A 22,397-nucleotide genomic window follows, 5' to 3' on the forward strand; every position below is an offset into this window, starting at 1 on the left:
ACTATCATTTAAATGAGTCACACACATGTAAATGACAAAGTCTGTAAGACACAATTTACTGCAAATCGCATGAAATCCAAGTTTTATGCCTCTTGTGTTTTTGATAGTTGAAAATAAACTGTCCTATTAGCAAGAAGGGAAGATGTTATTGGAACAAGTGCATAATCACACTTTGCGTGGATGGCTCAAAAACCAAAACTTTGGCACTCTGAGTGTTTCGAGGTGAGTCCACTTACTGTTCCTCAGTAATGCTGCTTTCATGAAACAAAGCAGAAAAGTCATTTTCTCAGCACACAGCCAGTGTATTCCCTCTGCTGCATGTGTAACAAATACAACTGTTACTGTGTCAGGTCCAAGCCTGAATGTTGCGCACAGCACAGTAACATAGTAACTGAGATGGCTTGTAATCTGACAATAATGTAAAAACATTATTCAGCTGTTCCACACACATTTCATGTTTACAGGGTGCAAGAGCTTGTAAAGAAACGCTACCTGATGAATCTTGCTCTGTGCCCGATGTCCTAATAACCCTTTACTCAGTCGTTTCTATCAGAAGTTGTTACTTATATTAAAAGCATATTGATTTTCCTTCAGCCTCATCTCATTTATCTGAGTTGCCTCGCTGTTTGCAGAGAGAAAGACGTGCGTAACCTGAGCTCACTCTGGATTACTTTGGTTAGCAGCGTTCTCCATCATGCTCAGGATTTTGAGCCACGTAAATCACATCCTGCAATTGTGACATCACAGTAATTTGCCTATCATATTAAATCTTTCCCATGGAATATAAAATTAACCTTATTTTCTTAAATTTAGCTGCTGTGTGACTCTGTGACTGCACAAAATTCCCTCCATTCATCATTTATCCGAGTTGAACTGCACTGAAGTAAAAACTCATCCTAAGGACATTACAAATGAACACTGATTAACCTTAGCATACCTTTAACAGTTAATATAGATCATGATCTTAGGCTGATAAAGCCTTCTGTGTTCTTCGTGCAGTAACTACTCAACAGGAAGTAGTTTTGATTCCAGCTGTGTGATGTTCAGCTGTGAGTTTAACAGGCTGCTGTTAAAAATAATATCAGCAGGTTATGTCATGAACAGAAAATGCAGTTACAATGAACATTTACACGTTCTGCACCACTTTGCTTATTCCGTTGCAATGAATTATGGGATGGCGTTTTCTCCTCTCCTTTCAGGATGGTCCAGAGTATCCTCTATAGGATGAAAACTTTGAAACTTTCTTTAGAATTTCGAGAATTCAAACAGATCTTATTCTGGCCACCACGCAGATACTTCTGCGGCACGCCTCTCACTTAGGAACCCTTCAAATCAGAATGCACTGAATGCATCCTCAGGTTGGTGGTGTGCTTTGTTGTGTCATACTGTGCAGATGTCTGCTTTCCTACTTCTTGATGTCTTTATTTTGGATTTTCTGTTAGTGTTCAGAGGTTTTCTTCCTATGCTGTCAACATTTTATTAACCTGTGTGGTGAAACCCGAGCAGACAGCTATGACTGCATGTAAATATGAGCTGATAGGTTAAATCTGTCTTTCTATTTGTTTCCCTGTATTTAGAGATGTGCTGGCAGAACAACAGTACTACTGAAAAAAAGAAAAAAAAAGAAAAAGAAAAAAGAGGAAACAGCCAAACACAACAGATATACAGGAGAGGAAGTAGAGACAGACAGTAATGGCCAAATAAAACAAATAAGTGAGGTAACAAGCAAAGGGTGTCGGGAAACGAGTGAGAGGAGAGCTGAAGACAGAAGAAGAAAACAGAGAAGAGTGAGGAGAGATAAAAATGTGTTCTGTTATTTTACATTTTCCTGCTTTTCTTTAATTGGTTTATTTATTTTAATTAATCAACGTATTTGTTTGTAACCAGGTTAAAACTGAAATTTATTAAAATGTGTTGAAATATTCAAAACGTGTAAATCCATGTTAAAATATAAAATATAACATTCTGGGTCACAATGTGTTACGTTTAAAAGCGCATTTGCACTTGTTTTAGTGAGGCTGGCATCCTGTTTTATTGTGAAAAGCTTTGTAAGAGAAAGGAAATGTTGTCACTGCTAGACTGCTATGAAAGACGTTGCAACAGAAAGTATGAGAAGTTGTGCAAGTGTGTACGTATGACCTAGACTATGTGCTCGACACGCTTTGTCAGTGCATGCATTTTACAAACTGTCGGTGAGAAGCTGGGGACATCCACCGTGCAGCTGCAACCGCCATCATGGAGATGTTCGCTAATCATCTGCAGAAAACATGGCCTCTACCCATACAGAGCCTATACATAAAATTTGGACTATAAATAGCCCTTACACAGAGGTCCTATGGACGTCATTATTTGACGACCAGCTGGCAGTTCAACCTCTCCCTGAGTCATGTCACGTTTCCCCCCCGTCTGAAGGCCTCCGCTATCATTCCCATCCCCCATGGACCCACAACCCCAGAAGGCCCAGCAGCAGCTGCAGTTCCTCTGTGTGCTGAAGTAGTATAAAGACATAATAATTGCCTTGTAAAAGCATCTTGTTACATCGTGTTGTATTCAGTGTTGTAAATCCACAGAGAGCAGCAGGTCAGCTCTAACGTGGAGCTCACATTAGAGTGATTGTAAGTTGTGGTTCTTCTCTCCATGTTTAGCCACTACAACTGATCTCAGGGTTCACCCAACCGCTGAATCTCAGTTTAACCCCTTACTGCTCTCATTTCACTGCTTAGTGGATGCAAAGTCACCCTCTACAATGTAGGGAACAGAAAATTTTGTTTTTTTCTTCAAAATTCTCTTTCATTTCTTCCTACATAACAGATTCTGTCATGAACTGGCTGTGTGGAGGCAGATGAGGACCCAAACACAAGACAAAAAGCTGAACTCAAAATTACTGCTTTATTGCAGGCTTCACAAAGAAACAGAACTAAACTGGGAATGCTAACTGAGGACCGAGGGAACACATAAAAACACACAGGTTCGGGGAGGAGACATTGACAACGCGACACCGAACTGAGGGAGACATGCACATAAATACACAGAGGGTTAACGAGGGAAGTGGGAGCACACGGGGAACACAGCTGACACAGATAATCATAACGAGACAGGGCAGGAGTAACACAACACTGACGGGACACTGTCAAAGTAAAACAGGAAGTACACAGAGGTGCAGACAGGAGGAGAGAGACAGGAGAGCACAGGCATAGCGGGCTGGGGAAACATGGAATAAAACACAAGGAGGGGAGGGGAGGGCTCACAGATACAGAGGGGCACACAGGGGGTAAAAGTCACAAGGAGGAAATCAAATAAGGAACAACTTAACAGAGCAACCCAGGAACCATGGCCTAAATAAAGAACAAAATACAAAAATACATGAAAACTAAGAATGCTGGGCCAACATGGCCCAGGATCATGACAGATTCAGTACATTTCAGTGTCATCAGCTGCTACTTAGCCAGTACTTTTTATGTAAGACAGTGGACTGGTTACAATGGTTAAAACAGATCAAACTTGTCAAGAATGTAATGTTTCAAAAATGAATTGTTGAGCACAGGGTTCTTATCTGAACCTGTGAAGCCCACTGCAGCTACTAATTTGCAGGGCAAAGAGAAACAAGCTCAGAAACATTGCTCTGGTGGGCCAACAATTGTTCTTATTTAACCATAAACCAGACAAAAGAAGTGAACATCGAGCTTTACCGTCTCTAATCACAACTGAAGAGAAAGAATCAAGTGGAGTGACACAGCCTGGAGCTTCTGTCCTTCCCTTCCTCCTAACCATCTGGGCTTCAGAGGAATTGCTGTAAATAATATATCATATGGCCTGCTGACTGAGTAACAACAGACTGTAAAGCCACATTATTTTTAATCATTACACCAGTGCTAGGTCAGCAATCTGAACATTTAACACAGCTGATGATATTGAAACCATCTGAGGAATTCACTGTATTTCTGTTACAAATATTCAGAAACCTTTACAATCTGTGATTCATACAGCAGCAGTTCACAACAGCAATTATCTAAAGGGACTTTCTACTGTAAGGTAAAGAACCTGGAGATTTTAAACCTAACAATCACATGACCCCCAATGGCAACGCCTCCAGAACCAGGCTTAAGGAGGGTTGTGGGTGAGGGGTGGAAGACAGGCTAAGAGTTAAATTATGACTAATAATTAAACACAGTGGTGGTGTATAAAACACACAGAGTGTGTAATAAGTTGAGTGAAGAAGTAAACATTAAGCCTGCCTCCCAAATCCAAACTGGGAGCTGCTCAAATGAATAAAGGCAGTGCTTACAGTTGCACACTGTAGGAAGCAGCCTGGTTAAAACATATTCCAAGATTCTTTATAGTGTTACTGGAGGACGAAGTATGCAGTCTAAAGTAAGTATTTGGTTAGACATCATCTTTCTAAGACACCATATTTCCAGTCAATTTGACTAGTATACAAACTGGAACGGGTTAATTGCAGAAGGGTGTGAAAACAATGTGGTCTTAAAATGCTTCAACATACTAGGGGTGAGAACCAGAGGTAGGTCAGAACATTCCTTTAATCCAATGTATTTAGGAATGGCTGACCTGGTCAAAATGTCTCCTGAAGTTCAAAACTGAGAAAAGGTTATTTAAATAAACGTGATTTAAATAATCGAACATAGTTTTTGCTGTTCGACATGCTGGTCTGAGTATTCCAGAAACGGCTTAGCTACTCAGATTTTCCTACATACCAACTTCAGAGTTTACAAAGAACGGTCTGAAAAAGAGAAAAGATCCAGCGAGCAGCAGTTCTGTGTGCAAAGATGCCGGACTGATCCCAGAAGTCAGAGGGGAATAGCCAGACCTGAACTCAAATAACCACGTGTTAAAACTAATGCATGCGGAACAGCATCTTAAACAGATGAGCGACAGCAACAGAAGACCAAACAGTGTACAACTCGTGTCAGTCAACAACAAGAAACTGAGGCTACCATTTCTGGTACAACAGTGGAATGGTAGGGTCAGAAATGGGCATAATCACTATGAAAGTATGGACCTATCCTGCCTTGTGTCAACGGTTCAGGCTGCTGGTGGTGTAGTGATGTAAGAAGAGATATTTCCTTGGCAGACTTTGTGCTCTTTGGTTACAGTTCAGTTCAGTCAGTACTAAATAAATGTATAGTGTATAGGATTATAATTGGACTGTTGAAGAAGCTAGGGTACCTCAGAGGTACAAGTAGAATATACAAACTCCTCACAACCAGCCCCAGCTAGAGCTTGAATCATGACCCCTCTTTCTCTGAGGTGACAGTATGTAACAAATCCACGACCCGACCACATCTCACCGCTCTTCGGCATACTTTCTTCATTACGGTTGCTTGTTCACACGCGGCTGCAGCTTTTCAGGCACCAGCCAAACACACACCAACAACAACAAAGCTCAAGACCCAGTACAGACGTTTAAGCTGGCGAGTGGATGCCGCTCAAGTGCGTCCTCCTCCACCGCAGCTGCGCCGCTGACCGCGCCCCGACACACAATACTAAGCAGTGCACCACCATACTATAGGGAACTGATTTGAAATGTGCAGTCTCGAAGTGTGTGAGAAATCACTTGACATTTTAGGAGGACAAAGGTGAGGAGCCTCTGGCACCGTTAGCCAGAGCTGATGCTCTGTCTGCAGAAATACCACCAACAGCCTGCAGCTCTGTAGGTGGAACAACTCCACCACAGAAAACGGACACACATTACTTTACTGTTTAGTCACTTAAGCATTTGCAAAATGTATTTTGTCAAATAGCTGTACTCCTGACTGGGATGACTTCCTATATACTAAGCAGAGCTAGACTGGGTAGCATGTCTTACAGATCCAAATCTGAATGGCTTCAGCCAGAAATGTTGCCAACCCTGCCCTCACACACCTCTTTTAAACTGTTAAACTGTATTTTGTTTTAATAAATGTAGAAGTCTGTTTTTTTCGAATCCAGTTACTTAAATGAGGACAGCCTAAAGATATTTGAGCACCCATACACACTGGAGCTGTTTCCTGGACAACAACCGTGTAACATATGTATGTTAATATCTAATTATGGCCTTGTTTTGGTGCCACCATCACCCTTGGATCAGACAGGAAAATGATGGGTAGAGAGAAAGAGAGAAACAAACTCGTATAGATGAGAGGAGGCGTGTCTGTGTTTAGCTTCACTCTCGCATGTCAGGGTTTCTGGGTCGTTGACCCAGCATTTTCAATTCATGTCCACTGTTTATCCTCTGTACGTTCCACTTCCTGTTTTGTGTTACGTTACTCTGTGTGCATTATGTTCTAGTTCTTATTCCATGCATCGTTAGTTCAATTGTGTTCAGCTGCTCACTCACCTGTCACCTATCAGTCATTGTTCAGCCAGTATATTTAAGTCCTCAGTTCTCTCCTGGTCGGCGTTGCGTCATTGATGTTGTCACTGCTGTCTATGCCCCATGTTTGCATTCTAAGTCCAGATCAGTCAGCCGTTCATTCAGTCAGCCAGCCAGCCAGCCAGCCAGCCATCTCCTGTTTTCGTCATTCCTCCCTCACAATAACGTAACACAAAACAGGAAGTGGAACGTACAGAGGATAAACAGTGGACATGAACTGAAAATGCTGGGTCAACGACCCAGAAACCCTGACAGTACCCCCCCCCCTTCAAAGGCCGGCACCTGACGGCCAAAAGAAAGAAAAACCAGAACAGGGTGGGCGGAGGGGGCCCAGGACGGAGGGACGGAGTCCGAAACAAAAACAGTTCAGGTGGGCGGCCACGTGGCCCGTGGCCGAGACGAGACATTTCAGGTGGGCGGCCGCGAGGAAGGCGGCGGCAGTCGAGACGAGACGGGTCCGGTGGGCAGGAGGAGACTGGACTACAGGGGACTGGGCAGGAACAGGCTGGACGGGAGCGGGCTGGACTACAGGCTGGACGGGAGCAGGAGGGTGAACTGATTGGACTGAGGAGGCTAATGGATAAACAGGGGTCGGTGAGGCTAATGGCTGAGCTGAGGTTGGTACGGCTAAATGCTGAGCTAAAGACTGAGCTAGTGAGGGGGATAAAGCTGCAGCTTGGGCTAGTAAGGCTGGTGTCTGAGCAGGGGACACCCTGCATCGTCACCGTGAGTCCTGCGTTTGAGTCCTTCTCTCCACATCCACTCAGCAACCCCTGACACACATCTGTTAGCCTCCAAGGGTCTAACTGTACTTTCTATTAACCACGCACACACACGATGGACCAAACAGTTCTATTTCTCTCTCTTTCATTATTCTTCATCTTTTTTTTTTTTTTTTATTAATCAGGACTTTAAAAATCTCATGCTTTCCAACTTTGAGTATAAAATATTTGCATAGTAGAGTGGTGTTTTGCTAGGCTATGTTGTGCAGTTCTTTTCTATGACTGGATAAATGAAGACATTTTTGATCAACAACCACTGATCAATGTCCATGAGTACCTTTCACAGAGAGTTGGGGAATGGCTGCAATCACAGCATTGTAAGATGGTGACAGATGTACCCTTAGGCCCCCTCCTCGATTCAGAGATGGTCTTTCCCGTTTCATGTAAATGGCCTCCTTGACTCCGCCCACAAACCAGCGTTCCTCCCTGTCCAGGATGTTACATCCTCATCATTGAAAGAGTGTCCACTGGCCTGTAGGTGTAAATAGACTGCAGAGTCCTGGCCTGACGAGGTAGCTCTTTTGTGTTGTGCCATCCGCTTCACCAGAGGTTGTTTGGTTTCCTCGATGTATAAATCCTGGTAATCCTCCTGCACTTAACAGCGTACACTATGTTACTCTGTTTGTGTCGGGGACCCGATCCTTGGGGTGGACCAGTTTTTGGTCCGGCGTGTTTTGGGCTTTTTTTTTTTAGAGAAAACGTGTCTTAACTATTCCAATATTCCTGACACATAAGGGATCACTGTGGGTTTTCGCTTAGTCGGCAGTTGTTCTTCTGTCCTGGATCGGCTGGAGCTTTCTTGAAACGTTTCTCGACTGAAAAACCTACTTCCAGATGAACAGAATCAACGTTTTGGGATATTAACAACAAATTTTACTTCTAACTCATCCACTGCAGAATGATAAATTGAATTTGGATTATTTCAAATTAAATAAATGTCACCATAACCTGGCCACAACCAGGTGCTCTCCAGGAGATTTCAGACAGAGTGACAAGAATTATCAGAAGAGTTGTGTGAGATCCAAGGACCACTTGTAGGGAGCTACAGAAAGGTAGCTCTTCACAGTTCTCCTGAAATCAGCAGGTACCATTGTTTCAAAGAGAACAATAGTAATGGACTCAACCACAATGGCCTGTTTAACATAGTCTGGTCAGACGGGCCAAACTTGAACTCTTTGGATGGCATAATACACACCATGTTTGGAGAACAAAAGGTGCTGCATATCACTCCAAAAACATCATATGAACAGTGAAGTCTGGAGGTGGGAACAACATGGTAAGGGGCTGTTTTTTTAAGAAACGGCACTGACATGTACAGAGACGGTCTTGATCAAAATCTGATGCCATCTTCCAGGATTATGAAGTTGAAATCGGGATGGTTCGGCAAGACAATGATCCCGAACACACAGGCAAGAAAACTCTGAATTGGTTTCCAAGAAAGAAAATTTCTTGACCTGAATCCAACTGAAAATCTATGGAAAGAACTAACAGTCAGATCTCATAGAAGAGGCCTACTGACTGTTTGTGTGGAAGAATGGGCCGAATTCACACCTGAGCAGTGCATGCGACTAGTTTCTTCATACAGGAGGGGTCTTGAAGCTGTTTTTGTACGCAGTATTAAATAAATTTCAGCTTTTTCAATACTTATTTTACCTGCTGAATGTGTATGCCTGTCCTTCACTGAGTTAGGGTGATTTTCCATCACACAAAATACTATCAACTTTATAATTATATCAACAGAACAACCTGCTATCCATCCATCCATCTTCATCCGCTTTATCCGAGGCCGGGTCGCGGCGGCAGCAGCCTAAGCGTTCCTCCGTTCCAACCTGCTATCTCTACTGTAAAATACATACACCCTGTATAATATAACTTAGGTGTCTGGGTGCAGGTTTCCTTCTTTATTTGATTACTCTGAAGTGTCTTGGTGAGTGTTTCATTGTCAAGCCCTATATTTCCTTTTTAATCACAGACATTGACAGCTGTCTGCAGAGGCCTGTCAGCAAAATGGAGAGTGTGACATGACATCAATCTCTCTGCCTTGCCAAGTTTAAATGGCTTCCTGTGTTATTACTTAGGGGGATCTGTTCATTTGTGTTTGGCATTTCATATCTAATGTTATTACTGAAGCATTCATCAAACAGACTGCCAGAAATCTGAGTGAGAGTATTAACTGTGAACTCTATTAAAAATAGACCTTTTTTTGTGCATGAAAAATTAGACACAACACTGCAATGGGATGATACCACTTAATCTGACTTTGCTTCCATTCTGGTGTCAGCTACACACCAGTATGGCTTCAGTAGCTTCCATGGTTGGAATGTTATCATGTTAACAGTACAGGGGTGACTGCAGCTCAGTAGGCAGCGCACCCCACCTACTAATCAGAAGGTTAGTGTTTTGATACCTGGCTGCTCCAGTCTGCATGCCCAGGAATAACTTGGGCATAACCCCAGGTTGCTCTACGATGTGTTCTTCGGGTGTGAGTGTGAATGTTAGACAGAAAGCATTCTTCTGAGGGTAGACAAGTACACTATTAAAAAGTGTCCAATACAGAAGGACAGACATATATAAACTTACCACCAAAAGTAAGAAAATTTGTGTTCACTCAGTTATTTATTTGTTGTAACAATTCTTCTTGGCAACAAATCTTAAACCATTGGAAAGCCTGTTTCTTTCCCCTGAAATGGTGCTGCATTTGTAAAGATAATTCATCTGTGGGTTAAACAGCCTGCGACAGACTGGCGACCTGTCCAGGGTATGCCCCGCCTCGCGCCCTGTGACAGCTGGGATAGGCTCCAGCGCCCCCCGCAACACTGAAAAGGAGATGCAGAAGCGAATGGATGGATGGATGGATGGGTTAAACAGCAGAGTTGAATGCACCCTGTTCTGACACCCTGACAATCAGGTGCCTGATTGGTGCCTATTTAGTAGCACCTGTGAGCATGGACCCTGCTACAGCGATCAGACAGCGTCTGCTCTAAGCATGCCACATTTGACAGGGCCTGTGCCATAAGGCAACTTCAAGCTAGAGTTCTTCAAAATGAAGTTGCAGCATTATTTAGAGGGAAGGCTAGTACCATCTTCAAATTGAAGGCCAAGGGCATGACAAGGTGAAAAAGGTTTGCTTAAAATTATTGCAAATTTATTAAAAATAAAAAAAATAAAAATATAACATGCACAAAAGTATTCACAGCCTTTGCTCAATGTTTCAATTCAATTCAATTTTACTTACACAGCGCCAAATCACAGCAACAGTCGCCCCAAGGTGCTTTATATTGTAAGGTGACCCTAGGATAATACATACAGAGAAAAACCCAACAATCATATGACCCCTTATGAGCAGCACTTTGGTGACAGTGGGAAGGAAAAACTCGCTTTTAACAGGAAGAAACCTCCGGCAGACCCACACAGCAGGTGTGGACGTGAGCTGGGGCTCACAGGTGCCATGAAAGGCAGGCGGTGTGCAGGACCCCACTGCATGCTGGCCTCTGGTGGAGATGGGGCAGGTCCCGAAAGCATGCTGGACTCTGGCACGGTGACCCCAGGCTTTATCTGCGGAGGGCTCTCCCTTGCTCTGACCGCCAGCTCCAGCCAAGTAGGTTTCTGGCGTGCTTCGACCTCCACCTGGTCAGGCTGATCATGTCCCTCTGGTGCTTCAACCTCCGGCTCAGGCCAAGCCGGTCCCCCGGACGCCTCCACCTCAGCTTTCCAGCCGCCAGCCTCTTTATGCTTGCGAGGCGTGATTGCATATGGCGCTTAGGTGCATCTGCCTCCCCTGCAGCGGCACTGCAGACCACACAATATACAGATTGTACTGTACTATAGTGTTCAATGGGAATCATCCTAAATAAACACAGTGACTATGCAAGCAAAAGTGTTCTGCTGTTATTGTGTCTGTGGAAATGCTAGAGAAGTTTTGTGAAATATTATGTGTAAAATAAATATTTTATAGAAAATCGCGATTTTGTGTAAATGTTAATTCGTTTAAGCTAAGCTATGACACAGAAACTAAAGTAAGTGTGTGAAGTTACTCTATGGAAATTATAAATACTTCACAAATAAAGAACATGGAACAAACTGAGTAGCTACTTCTTGAGTATCAAGTACTAAAGAAGCAGACAGCACTCATCTTTAAATTTGGCCGTCGCTTGTATATTAAAACAAACCCTAGAAAGATGCCAGAGCACAGTACAGTATCACTCCTGGGTAAAAAAGTGAGATTTTAAAAGACAAACAGTCTGTCACAGCTGGAGAGAAATCCTTCCCGCTCCACACATGCAGGGCCTTGGGGTAAAGGTATGTCACCAGGGTGCAGGGTAGGCACCCCCGTCCCCTACTGGCTGCCTGTGCCTTAATTTTATCTCACAACTTAGACATTCATGCCTCCCCCCACTGCAGGGAAAAGGGTAACACCACCTGGGTCTGGGTGCAGTTCCCCCTCCAGGGGCAAGGGTACCTAGACCTGGGGTATAGAGTACGCTTGGGGAGTGTGATCGTGTGTGCAGCGTCTCTTTATGTCTGTCTCCACGTTGGTTGAGTGTGGAGTAAGTGCATATGAGAGCATGAGGGTGGGAATGGATGTTTGTATCTGTGTGTGCCTGTATAAGATAAGATAAGAGATAAGATAAGATAGAACTTTATTAATCCCTCGGGTGGGTTCCTCTGGGAAATTCGATTTCCAAAAAAGCACAGCACCGACAGAAGTTACAGAGTTATACACACACACATATATATAAATACAGAGACAATATAAATAAAATATACGAAGGGGATAAATAGAATAAATAGGAATAAAAATAAAAATACAAGTGAATTGCACATTTCAAGTATTGAGTCTATTGCACTGTTGACTATTTACAAAAGTATTGCACAAAAAGTATTGCACAGTGAGGTGAAGAGGCACTACAGCTTAGTTGTTCCCCCCTCCTTTGTCCTCCTGTTTCCCCTCCCTCTCCCCTCCAGAGAGGAGTTAAACAGTCTGATGGCGTGTGGGACAAAGGAGTTTTTAAGTCTGTTATTCTTGTCTTTGGGAGAAGCAACCTGTCACTGAACAGACTCTTCTGGTTGTTAATGGCCGTGTGCAGAGGATGCCCAGCATTGTCCATAATGTCCATCAGTTTCTTTAATGTCCTTTTCTCTGCCACTGTCACCAGAGTGTCCAGCTTCATGCCGACCACAGAGCTAGCCCTCCTGATCAGTTTCTCCAGCCTGGATGAGTCCTTCTTTGCTGTGCTGCTCCCCCAGCACACCACAGCATAGAAAAGTACTCCAGCAACCACCGACTGGTAAAACATCCTCAGGAGCTTCCTGCAGATGTTAAAAGACCTCAGCCTCCTGAGGAAGTACAGTCGGCTTTGGGCTTTTTTATACAGGTACTCTGTGTTGCATGACCAGTCCAGTTTATTGTCCACCCACAGCCCGAGGTACTTGTACTTGTTGACCACCTCCACCTCCTCCCCCTCTATCTGAACCGGCAGTGGACCTGCTCTAGACCTCCCGAAGTCCACAACCAGTTCCTTAGTCTTTGAGGTGTTGAGTTGCAGGTGGTTTGTGTGACTCCATGCGACAAAGTTCCTCACCAGACTTCTGTACTCCTCTTCCTGATCATCCCAGATACACCCCATGATGGCCGTGTCGTCTGCAAACTTCTGAATGTGGCATAATTCAGAGTTGTAGCAGAAGTCAGAGGTGTACAGGGTGAAGAGAAGAGGGGACAGCACAGTTCCCTGTGGTGCTCCTGTGCTGCTGACCACTGTGTCAGACGTGATGTCCTTCAGCCTGACGTACTGTGGTCTGTCGGTGAGGTAGTCGGAGATCCAAGCCACCAGGCAGGGGTCCACCTCCATCCTGTTCAGTTTTTCTTGAAGCATACAGGGCCGGATGGTATTAAAGGCACTGGAAAAGTCAAGAAACAGGATCCTGACCGTGCCTTTTCCCCCATCCAGGTGTGAGTGGGCTCTGTGTAGGAGGTACAGGATGGCATCCTCCACTCCGACACCCGCCTTGTATGCAAACTGTAGTGGGTCCTGGGCATGTTGTACCTGTGGTCGGAGGAGGTTGAGGAAGAGCCGCTCTAGAGTCTTCATAAGATGTGACGTCAGTGCCACCGGTCGGAAGTCATTCAGCTCATTGGGCCGGTTCTTTTTGTGTATGTCTGTGTCTATATGTCAGGTTGGGTGTCAGACGCCACCTCTCTGGGGACATCTCAGGCCCTCCAAGATATGCAGGCCTATCTCCCCCCACCACTCCCCCTGCCAGTGGCGGACTCCCTCAGGTATCGGTGCGTTGGTGGTTCTTTGTGTCTGGATGGGCGTCCAGGTATACAGCGGCTCACTCCTTGGTGGCTGCTTGTCGGGGCCTGGAGCCTGGGGCTCGCTCTGGCTCCTGTGGGGGGGTGGGGTGCCCCCGGCCTCTCGGCCTGGGGCTCGGTCACTCAGGCACAGCTGGCTGCCGGCGGAGCTCACGGGCGCGTCACTGCAACTCCCCCTGGCTTCTGCTCCGCGGCTGCTGGGTGAGCCCTCATCTGGGACTCACGGCAAAAAATCACGGTTTTAGTAACGCAGTAACGCAGCGTTCCTACGGGAAAGTAACGGTAATCTAATTACCGTTTTTGCAATAGTAATCCCTTACTTTACTCGTTACTTGAAAAAGTAATCAGATTACAGTAACGCGTTACTGCCCATCTCTGTACATGATAATCAAAAGAGACACCAATTAATTCTCATCAGTGCTAATGCTAATGCTAGCTATCTTACAGTGGCAGGAACCTGTTTCAAATGCACAAGATTTTAGTGTTATTTGTGTTAGAGCTTTGCCAAGTTCAAGCAAAATAAATTTTTTTGCTAGAACGATGATTAAGGACAAATGTCCCAATCCAAATTTTGGCACTTGCACAACTTGACGACTACCCACTGTTTATCTGAAACAGCACAGCCTGGAACTGGTTACTATGAATGTAAGCAAGTAATGAGAATTTCATGGAAAAATAAATTTGCCCCTTCCTGATGTCTTCTGTTTTTGCATATGTGTCACGCTTACATTTTTCAGATCAACAAATTTTAACATTAGGCAAAGAAAACAAAGTCAAATAAAAAACACCTGGAACTAAAAATGTTACCCAGGGCTCTAGACTAACTTTTTGCCATGGGCGTACCGGTACGCCTAACTTTAAAAAGTTAGGCGTACCGGCATAAAAGTTAGGCGCACACAAATTTTATAATAATTTATATAATATAATGTGTTTTTCTGGATACACTGTGCTTTTTCAGCATTCAAAGATCGATGACACCGTGTCAGAGCACTGGCTATGATTTTCAGAAGGATCAGGCCTTAACTTAACAGAAAAGTTAGCAATAGTTCTTTTCCTATTACAGCTACATCCACTTCTGTCGTGCCTAGGCTGCTCACTAGGGCTGGGTATCATCACTGATTTCTATAATCCATTCGATTCCGGTTTTCAAAGTCCCGATTCGATTCAACTTAGCCTCAGACAGTCAGATATATTATAATTCTGATCATTTATCAGTACTGACTTCATCAGAATTGCGAACATCACAGCAGATGCCTTTGTGTGAAAGTAACTGAGAATAAAACACAGAAAAACATGAAGGAGATTTTCCTGGTTTGGCTTTTTATAGCAGATAACCTTAAAAATATTCTACAATGTTCTGCATATAAAGTTTAAATTTCTTCAGTATTGAACAACAGAAAAAAATGTCCGAGGTCATTTAAGTGAAAAAAGAAAAAGAAAAGAAAAAGACAGCAGCCGACAGCGCTGTAAACAACACAGAGAGAGAGAGCTAGCTGTGCATGAAGTGTGATTTTAATAGTCGTGGAAGCAAAACAGCAAAATTCATGACGACATTGATCAAATGTGATGCGCAGTTTGCTGCTTCTTTTGCTGCTTCTTTTGCTGCTGGCTCGGTGAATTTTGGTTGGAGAGAGACAAAACCTGCAGCTCAGAATCAGCGCAAAAAGACGTAATCACAGCGCGGACCCGACGCATCAGAACCGCTAATCTCCGACAGCGTGTCCGTCTACGGGCCGTCGGGTGAGAAAGCCGAGAAAGACAAAGTTGATTCTGAAGCGTCGGTCCGTTCTGTGTTTATGTCTTTGCGTGGAATCCGTGTACCTGCTCTCGTTTGCTGTTTGGTTGTTGTTGAAATGGTTTTGTGAGCTTTAATCTGAGAATCTGGCGTTTCTGGCAAAACAAAGTTATATTTAAAAGTCGATTCAGGATTTAATGAATCGATATCGCTTTATTCAAGCTACTCACCTCCCACTTCCACCTGCACTTTCAACTGGACCATGGCCAATCAGAGAGGTCCCGCCCCTGACTATCTCTGATTGGTTTAGTCCACGATAGGGGCAAAATGTGTGTCTGTTGTTGACCACAGGGAAGGTTGCAGGTTTTTTTTTTTTTTTTGCTACCGGAACAGTTGGTCGCACAGGTGCAACCAAATATATTTTTTTAGTCGCACTCTAGAGCCCTGTTACCAGGAAAATGTAATTGCCCACTACACCTTATAACTGGTTGTGGGGTTATCAAGCAGTTGCAATAACAGGAAATGTGTCTTTTATATCACTGTGAAAGGAATTTGGCCCACTCTGCTGAATTCCTTTAACCACATTTTCCTTCAGGATTTTCTGTTAGAGAGCAGGATTCATGTTTCCATTAATTACAACAAATGATTCAGGTTCTGGAGCAGGAAAACAGCCCCAGACTATTACACTACCACCACCATGTTTGACCGCTAGTATGATGATTGTTTTTATAAAATGTTGTGTTAGTGTTATGCTGAATGCAACAGGAACAAACCTCCCAAAAAGTTCAACTTTCGTCTTGTCATTCTAGAGAATATTTTTATCATCAAGATATTTTTCGCCGCCATCTTCCTTGCGGCCGCCCACCGGACCTGCTCAGTAGTCGCCATTGCCACCAGCGTGGCCGCCCACCAGAACTGCTTTGGCTCAGCCGCAGGCCGCGTGGCCACCCCCCCGAACTGTTTTGTTTCGGACTCTGTCCCTCCGTCCTGGACCCCGTCCGCCAACTTTGTTCTGTTTTTTTTTTTTTCTTTCGGCCATCGGGTGCCGGCCTTTGAAGGGGGGTACTGTCAAGGTTCCTGGGTCGTTGAGTGATTTCAGTTTGTTGATGTTCAGTTTAGTTTGCCACATTAATGTTCTCATTTCCTGTTTTTTCCCATGTCAGCTTGTCTCTTGTGTCATTAGTCAGATTATGTTCAGCCCTGTACTCATCTGTTTCCAATCATTGTCATCATTCGACCTGTGTATTTAAGTTCCTTGGTTTCACCAGTTCTTTGTCGTGTCATTGATGTTGATGTTGCCAGTATTGTCGTTCCCGTTTGTATTCAGTTATTCAGTCAGTTAGTCAGTCTTGCCGTTCCTGCTTTGTTCATTCACCCGCTCCAATAAATCCTCGTCATTCCGCACCGTGAGGCGGTTTAATGTTGCAAAGCACCTCTTTTTAACTTCAGTGGATATTATACATGGTTATGCTCAGGATATGTCAGCCCATTTCTACTGGAAATGCCTTTTGGTTAAACTTTCAGCAAGGAATTTGCATTTGCACTGTTAAATATTTATATAACTTTAATGCACATAAACAGCTTCTTGTTTAAGTGAAAATAAATGGATGTTTGTTTGTTTTTTGCGCTAATAAAGTTGTGGAGTTGTATTTTTTTCCGCATCAATTATATCATCAGTTATATCGTTATCACAAATTTTCAAATATGTATCGTGATAAATATTTTTGGCCATATCACCCTGCTCTACAACAAAGCACTATTTTTGGTAGAGCATGCTAGCAGGCCGTCGTTATTACCGTGTTTTTTGGAAAATACGGCACACTTGAAATCAATCCTTTGACTTTTCTGAAAATCGTCAGTGCCCCTTATAATCCCGTGTGCCTTATGTATGAATTCTGGTTGTGTTTACTGACCTCGAAACGATTTTATGTGCACGGCGCTCGAAAATCTGTCAAATGCTTTAGTACGACTTTGCTAAGCTACGAAGCCGCACCGCTTGATGGATTGTCGGAGCATTACGGCTATCGTAGGCGGAGCCTCGTGGAGTGATACGTACTGTGCTTCAACATAATATTACCATATTGTGTGTGTATAACCTCTTTTTAAGTTTTGTGGATATTATACATGGTTATGCTGAGGATATGTCGGCCAGTTTCCACTGGAAATGCCTTTTGGTTAAACTGTCAGCGAGGAATTTGCATTTGCAGTGTTACATTTTTATATAACTTTAATGCACTTAAAAAACAGCTGCTTGTTTAAGTGAAAATACATTGATGGGTTGGTTTTTTTTGCACTAATAAAGTTGTGGAGTTGTAAAGTATTTTGTCTAGTGTCAATTATATCGTCAGTTATAATGTATGGTGATAAATATTTTTGGTCATATCGCCCTGCTCTAGGAGCAATTACAGCTGATCCAACAGACTCTGGATTGCTGTGTTTGACCCTGGCATTGCTGTAATGACTAAGACAACAAGAGGGATAATTTTCATCATCTTCTTGGAGTTGCAGTATTGTGTGTGTCAGTGTGTGCAAACTGCATGTATGTCCTGGACACACACATTGGCCTGTGCTAAATGACCTATATAACAGAGACAATCTGTTCTCCTCACCATGCAGGCAGGCAGTGATCGTCCAAAGCCATGCATCGATCACTTATGGGCACTTGGGTACACATTGGTTCTGACACAGAAAATCAAACAAATCAGATCATCAGAAAGCATTGGAAGCTTTTTTGAAAAGGTTTCATTGTTGTGCTTTGCTTAAAGGATAAATCAACAGTCACACAGGACGGCTGTAGGAGGTAGAGCAGGTCATCTAGTAATTGGAAGGTTGTTGTTGCTGCTTCAGTCTCCAGGACCAACTATTCTTTGGTCACATACTAACCCCAAGTTGCTCTCCGATGCATCTATCAGTGTATGTATGTGTGTGAATGTCAGACTGAAAGCACTTGAGCAAAAAAGCATGGAAAAAAGTGTTTGTATGAGGTAAGTTTGATAAACAATAAACTGGACTGGTAAAAAAGCATCACTGCACAGTGCAGGACAGGCCAGAGCCAAGGTAGCTGAGGTCTTTTAACATCGGACCATGCTCAGGATATTCTTTGAGTCTGTGTGATCAATGCCATCCTCTATGCTGTTTCATGGTTTCCAAGATAAGGACAATGCTGCAAAATGCCTCCCACCCACTCCATGAGGTGCTAGCCAGTCACAGGGGCATGTTCACTTAAAGATAGGGCTGGGCGATATATCGAGTTTTTTAAAAATATCGATATATTTTTATACGAGATGTAAGATGTGACAATATCTTTTATATCGATATAGTCTATGTTACGTTATAATTATAGTTGTGGAGCCACAAGTTTGCCTCTCTTTCGTCCACTTTTGTCTTTACGCAACGTTACTCGACCTCACCTCTCCTTCACTGAACACAACTCCCCCTCCTCCCACATCGCTTCACCTGCAGGCAGCGACAAGATGGGCAAGGCAAATCTCCGTTAACGAGTTACTGCGCATCGCCCCGTGCGTGGGGCTGGATGGCGTCAATGTGTTAATGAGCTAACCACGCTAACGAGCTAACCACGCTAACGCCATGCACGGCCTGAAATCCTTTCATTTTCTCAAAAATCGACAGTGCGCCTTATGTATGAATTCTAGTTGTTCAGGGTCAAAAATGTTTTAGTACGACTTTGCTAAGCTACGGAGCTGCACCGGCTTGATGGATAGTCGGAGCATTACGGCTACCGAGGAGCCTCGCGAAGTGATACGTACTGTGCTTCAGCGTAATATTACCGTATTGTGTGTGTGTATAAGGACCATAAATGGCACCTGTAAGAGACACGGTTATGAAGCAGATTTCAAACTCCAGGCTGTCAGTCACGAACTGTGAAATCTGTCTCTGTTATTATGCTCAGCGTCTTTTAGTTTACATTTTGACTGCACAATTGTGAGCTCTTTGTTATGCACAAAAACAACAGTTTTGTTTTATTTATGGAGCACTTTTATTATATAATAAATGCTCATAATTTATTTTTGAGTAGTTTTTTTCATGTACATCTATGTATGTTAATAAAAGTGCCTGTGTGACATCTGGGACACAGCTTTGACTAAGAACTCTCTTTTTGTTCGTACCTTATGGCTTTAAAAAAATATCGAGATATATATATCTTATATCGCCATCCTGCTAAAAAATATCGAGATATGAATTTTGGTTCATATCGCCCAGCCCTACTTAAAGACTAAGATTGCCCAAATGCACCACTCAACAACACAGGAAATCATTCCTGCCTGTGGCTATCTCACTACACAAGCACCTTGAGGCAACCGTTGTGATTTAGCGCTATATAAATAAAATGTGACTGATCTACCAAAATTACTCCAAGAGCACGTCAACCAATCATCCAGGATGTCACAAAAGAACCCAGAACATAATTAAGGAACCGCAGGCTTCACATGTCTAAGTTAAGGTCAGAGGTCATGATTCAACAATAAGAAAGAGACTGGGCAAAATGGGATCCATGGGAGAGCTCAAAGAGAAAACCACTGCTAACCAAAAAGAACACAACAGTGTTACATGTGCCAAAAAACATCTTGATTATCTCCAAGACTTTTGGGGAAAATATTCTGTGGACTGACGAGACAAAGCTGAACTTTTTGGAAGTCACCTCTTCACAAAAGGACCATCATACCAACAGTAACATATGGTGGTGGTATTGTGATGATCTGGGGCTGTTTTGCTGGCTCAGGACCTAGAAGACTTGCTGTGGTAAATGGAACCATGAATTCTGCTGCATAGCAGTAACCCACCTGAGATTGTGAGACTACCAGGCGCCCTGTGGGTTACTGTTGGGAACAGCAAGCGACACAGACTGTGCAGAGATAGGTGACACGGAAACAAAAGCAGGGATGCAGAGCGGGGCTATCACGTCCAGCAGCAAAAACAACAAAACAAACCCTATTTCCATCCATCTTTCTCACCAACGCCAGCTCCCTCGCAAACAAAACGGAGGTGATACAATCAGAGACAACAAAAGGATTATACTAAACACATATGGCTGGATGTAAGAAAAACTCACAGCTAGGTAGAGTGCAGCATAGACGCTAAGCGCAGCCTCTTTGGATGGGAAAGTCTTGCGGGCACGTAGGATGTCGTCCTGGTTTCCTGTGCAGGCCTCCTGGTGGCTGATGTAGCGCAGGGCCTGCTGGCAACCCAGTGCTGTGTAGTTTGGCTTACAGACAGTCAGGAAGTACGGTGCCAGGTTTCCTGTCACTACCTGCCCTGCGTTGACAAAGATGTCAACAGTGAAGAGGCCAAAGGTGTAGACTCCTGGAAACAAACAAAAAAATGTTAAGACTGACGAGAGAAATGCTGCTGTTAGCAGCAACATAGTACTGAGACTGAAAAGTGAGGTGCTAATTAATATTAATGAGATACAGTCAGATTTTGTGAAACTTGATATTCCTCAGTTCAACACAACTCAATATAATTTTATTTATATAGCATCAAATCACAACAAGAGCTTTTCAAGGCGCTTTATATTGTAAGGTGACCCTACAACATTACAAAAAAAAAAGAGAAAACCCCAACAATCAAATGAACCCTTTGAGCATATGGGAATGAGAAAACTCCCTTTTCACAGAAAGACACCTTCAGCAGAACCAGGCTGAGGGAGGGACGGACATTTGCCGCGACCGGGTAGGGTTCAGGGAGGAAGACAGGACAAAGACATGCTGTGGAAGAGAGCCAGAGATTAATAATAACTAATAATTAAATGCAGAGAGGTGTATAAACACATAGTGAATGAAACACTCAGTGCATCATGGGAGTCCCCCAGCATCCTACAGTGGGGCAAAAAAGTATTTAGTCAGCCACCGATTGTGCAAGTTCCCCCACTTAAAATGATGACAGAGGTCAGTAATTTGCACCAGAGGTACACTTCAACTGTGAGAGACAGAATGTGAAAAAAAAAATCCATGAATCCACATGGTAGGATTTGTAAAGAATTTATTCGTAAATCAGGGTGGAAAATAAGTATTTGGTCACCTCAAACATGGAAAATCTCTGGCTCTCACAGACCTGTAACGTCTTCTGTAAGAAGTTTTTCTGTCCCCCACTCGTTACCTGTATGAATGGCACCTGTTTGAACTCATCATCTGTACGGAAGACAGCTGTCCACAGCCTCAAACAGTCAGACTCCAAACTCCGCCATGGCCAAGACCAAAGAGCTTTCGAAGGACACCAGGAAAAGTATTGTAGACCTGCACCAGACTGGGAAGAGTGAATCTACAATAGGCAAGCAGCTTGGTGTGAAAAAATCAACTGTGGGAGCAATCATCAGAAAATGGAAGACATACAAGACCACTGACAATCTCCCTCGATCTGGGGCTCCACGCAAGATCTCATCCCGTGGGGTCAAAATGATCATGAGAACGGTGAGCAAAGATCCCAGAACCACACGGGGGGACCTGGTGAATGACCTGCAGAGAGCTGGGACCAAAGTAACAAAGGTCACCATCAGTAACACACTACAACGGCAGGGAATCAAATCCCGCAGTGCCAGACGTGTTCCGCTGCTGAAGCCAGTGCATGTCCAGGCCCGTCTGAAGTTTGCCAGAGAGCACATGGATGATACAGCAGAGGATTGGGAGAATGTCATGTGGTCAGATGAAACCAAAGTAGAACTTTTTGGTATAAACTCAACTCGTCGTGTTTGGAGGAAGAAGAATACTGAGTTGCATCCCAAGAACACCATACCTACTGTGAAGCATGGGGGTGGAAACATCATGCTATGGGGCTGTTTTTCTGCCAAGGGGACAGGACGACTGATCCGTGTTAAGGACAGAATGAATGGGGCCATGTATCGTGAGATTTTGAGCCAAAACCTCCTTCCATCAGTGAGAACTTTGAAGATGAAACGAGGCTGGGTCTTCCAACATGACAATGATCCAAAACACACCGCCCGGGCAACAAAGGAGTGGCTCCGTAAGAAGCATTTGAAAGTCCTGGAGTGGCCTAGCCAGTCTCCAGACCTCAACCCCATAGAAAATCTGTGGCGGGAGTTGAAAGTCCGTGTTGCTCGGCGACAGCCCCAAAACATCACTGCTCTCGAGAAGATCTGCATGGAGGAATGGGCCAAAATACCAGCTACTGTGTGTGCAAACCTGGTAAAGACCTATAGTAAACGTTTGACCTCTGTTATTG

At 43.8% G+C, this 22,397-nt stretch overlaps 1 protein-coding gene across 2 annotated transcripts in view; it reads right to left on the minus strand.

The window, feature by feature from the left end:
* The window catches only part of plppr5b (phospholipid phosphatase related 5b), a 139,907-nt gene that overhangs the window by 50,034 nt on the left and 67,476 nt on the right, over window positions 1–22,397 (minus strand). For both annotated transcript variants that reach the window (XM_085286153.1, XM_085286154.1), the window contains one exon: window positions 20,272–20,522. In XM_085286153.1, the coding sequence (XP_085142279.1) occupies window positions 20,272–20,522 (251 nt within the window). The remainder of the gene's footprint in view (window positions 1–20,271; window positions 20,523–22,397) is intronic.

The sequence above is a fragment of the Mchenga conophoros genome, linkage group LG9 (genome assembly GCF_057382185.1).
Source record: "Mchenga conophoros isolate Kocher_MC1m ecotype Shallow Benthic linkage group LG9, M_conophoros_male_GT1.1, whole genome shotgun sequence".
Lineage (NCBI taxonomy): Eukaryota > Metazoa > Chordata > Actinopteri > Cichliformes > Cichlidae > Mchenga > Mchenga conophoros.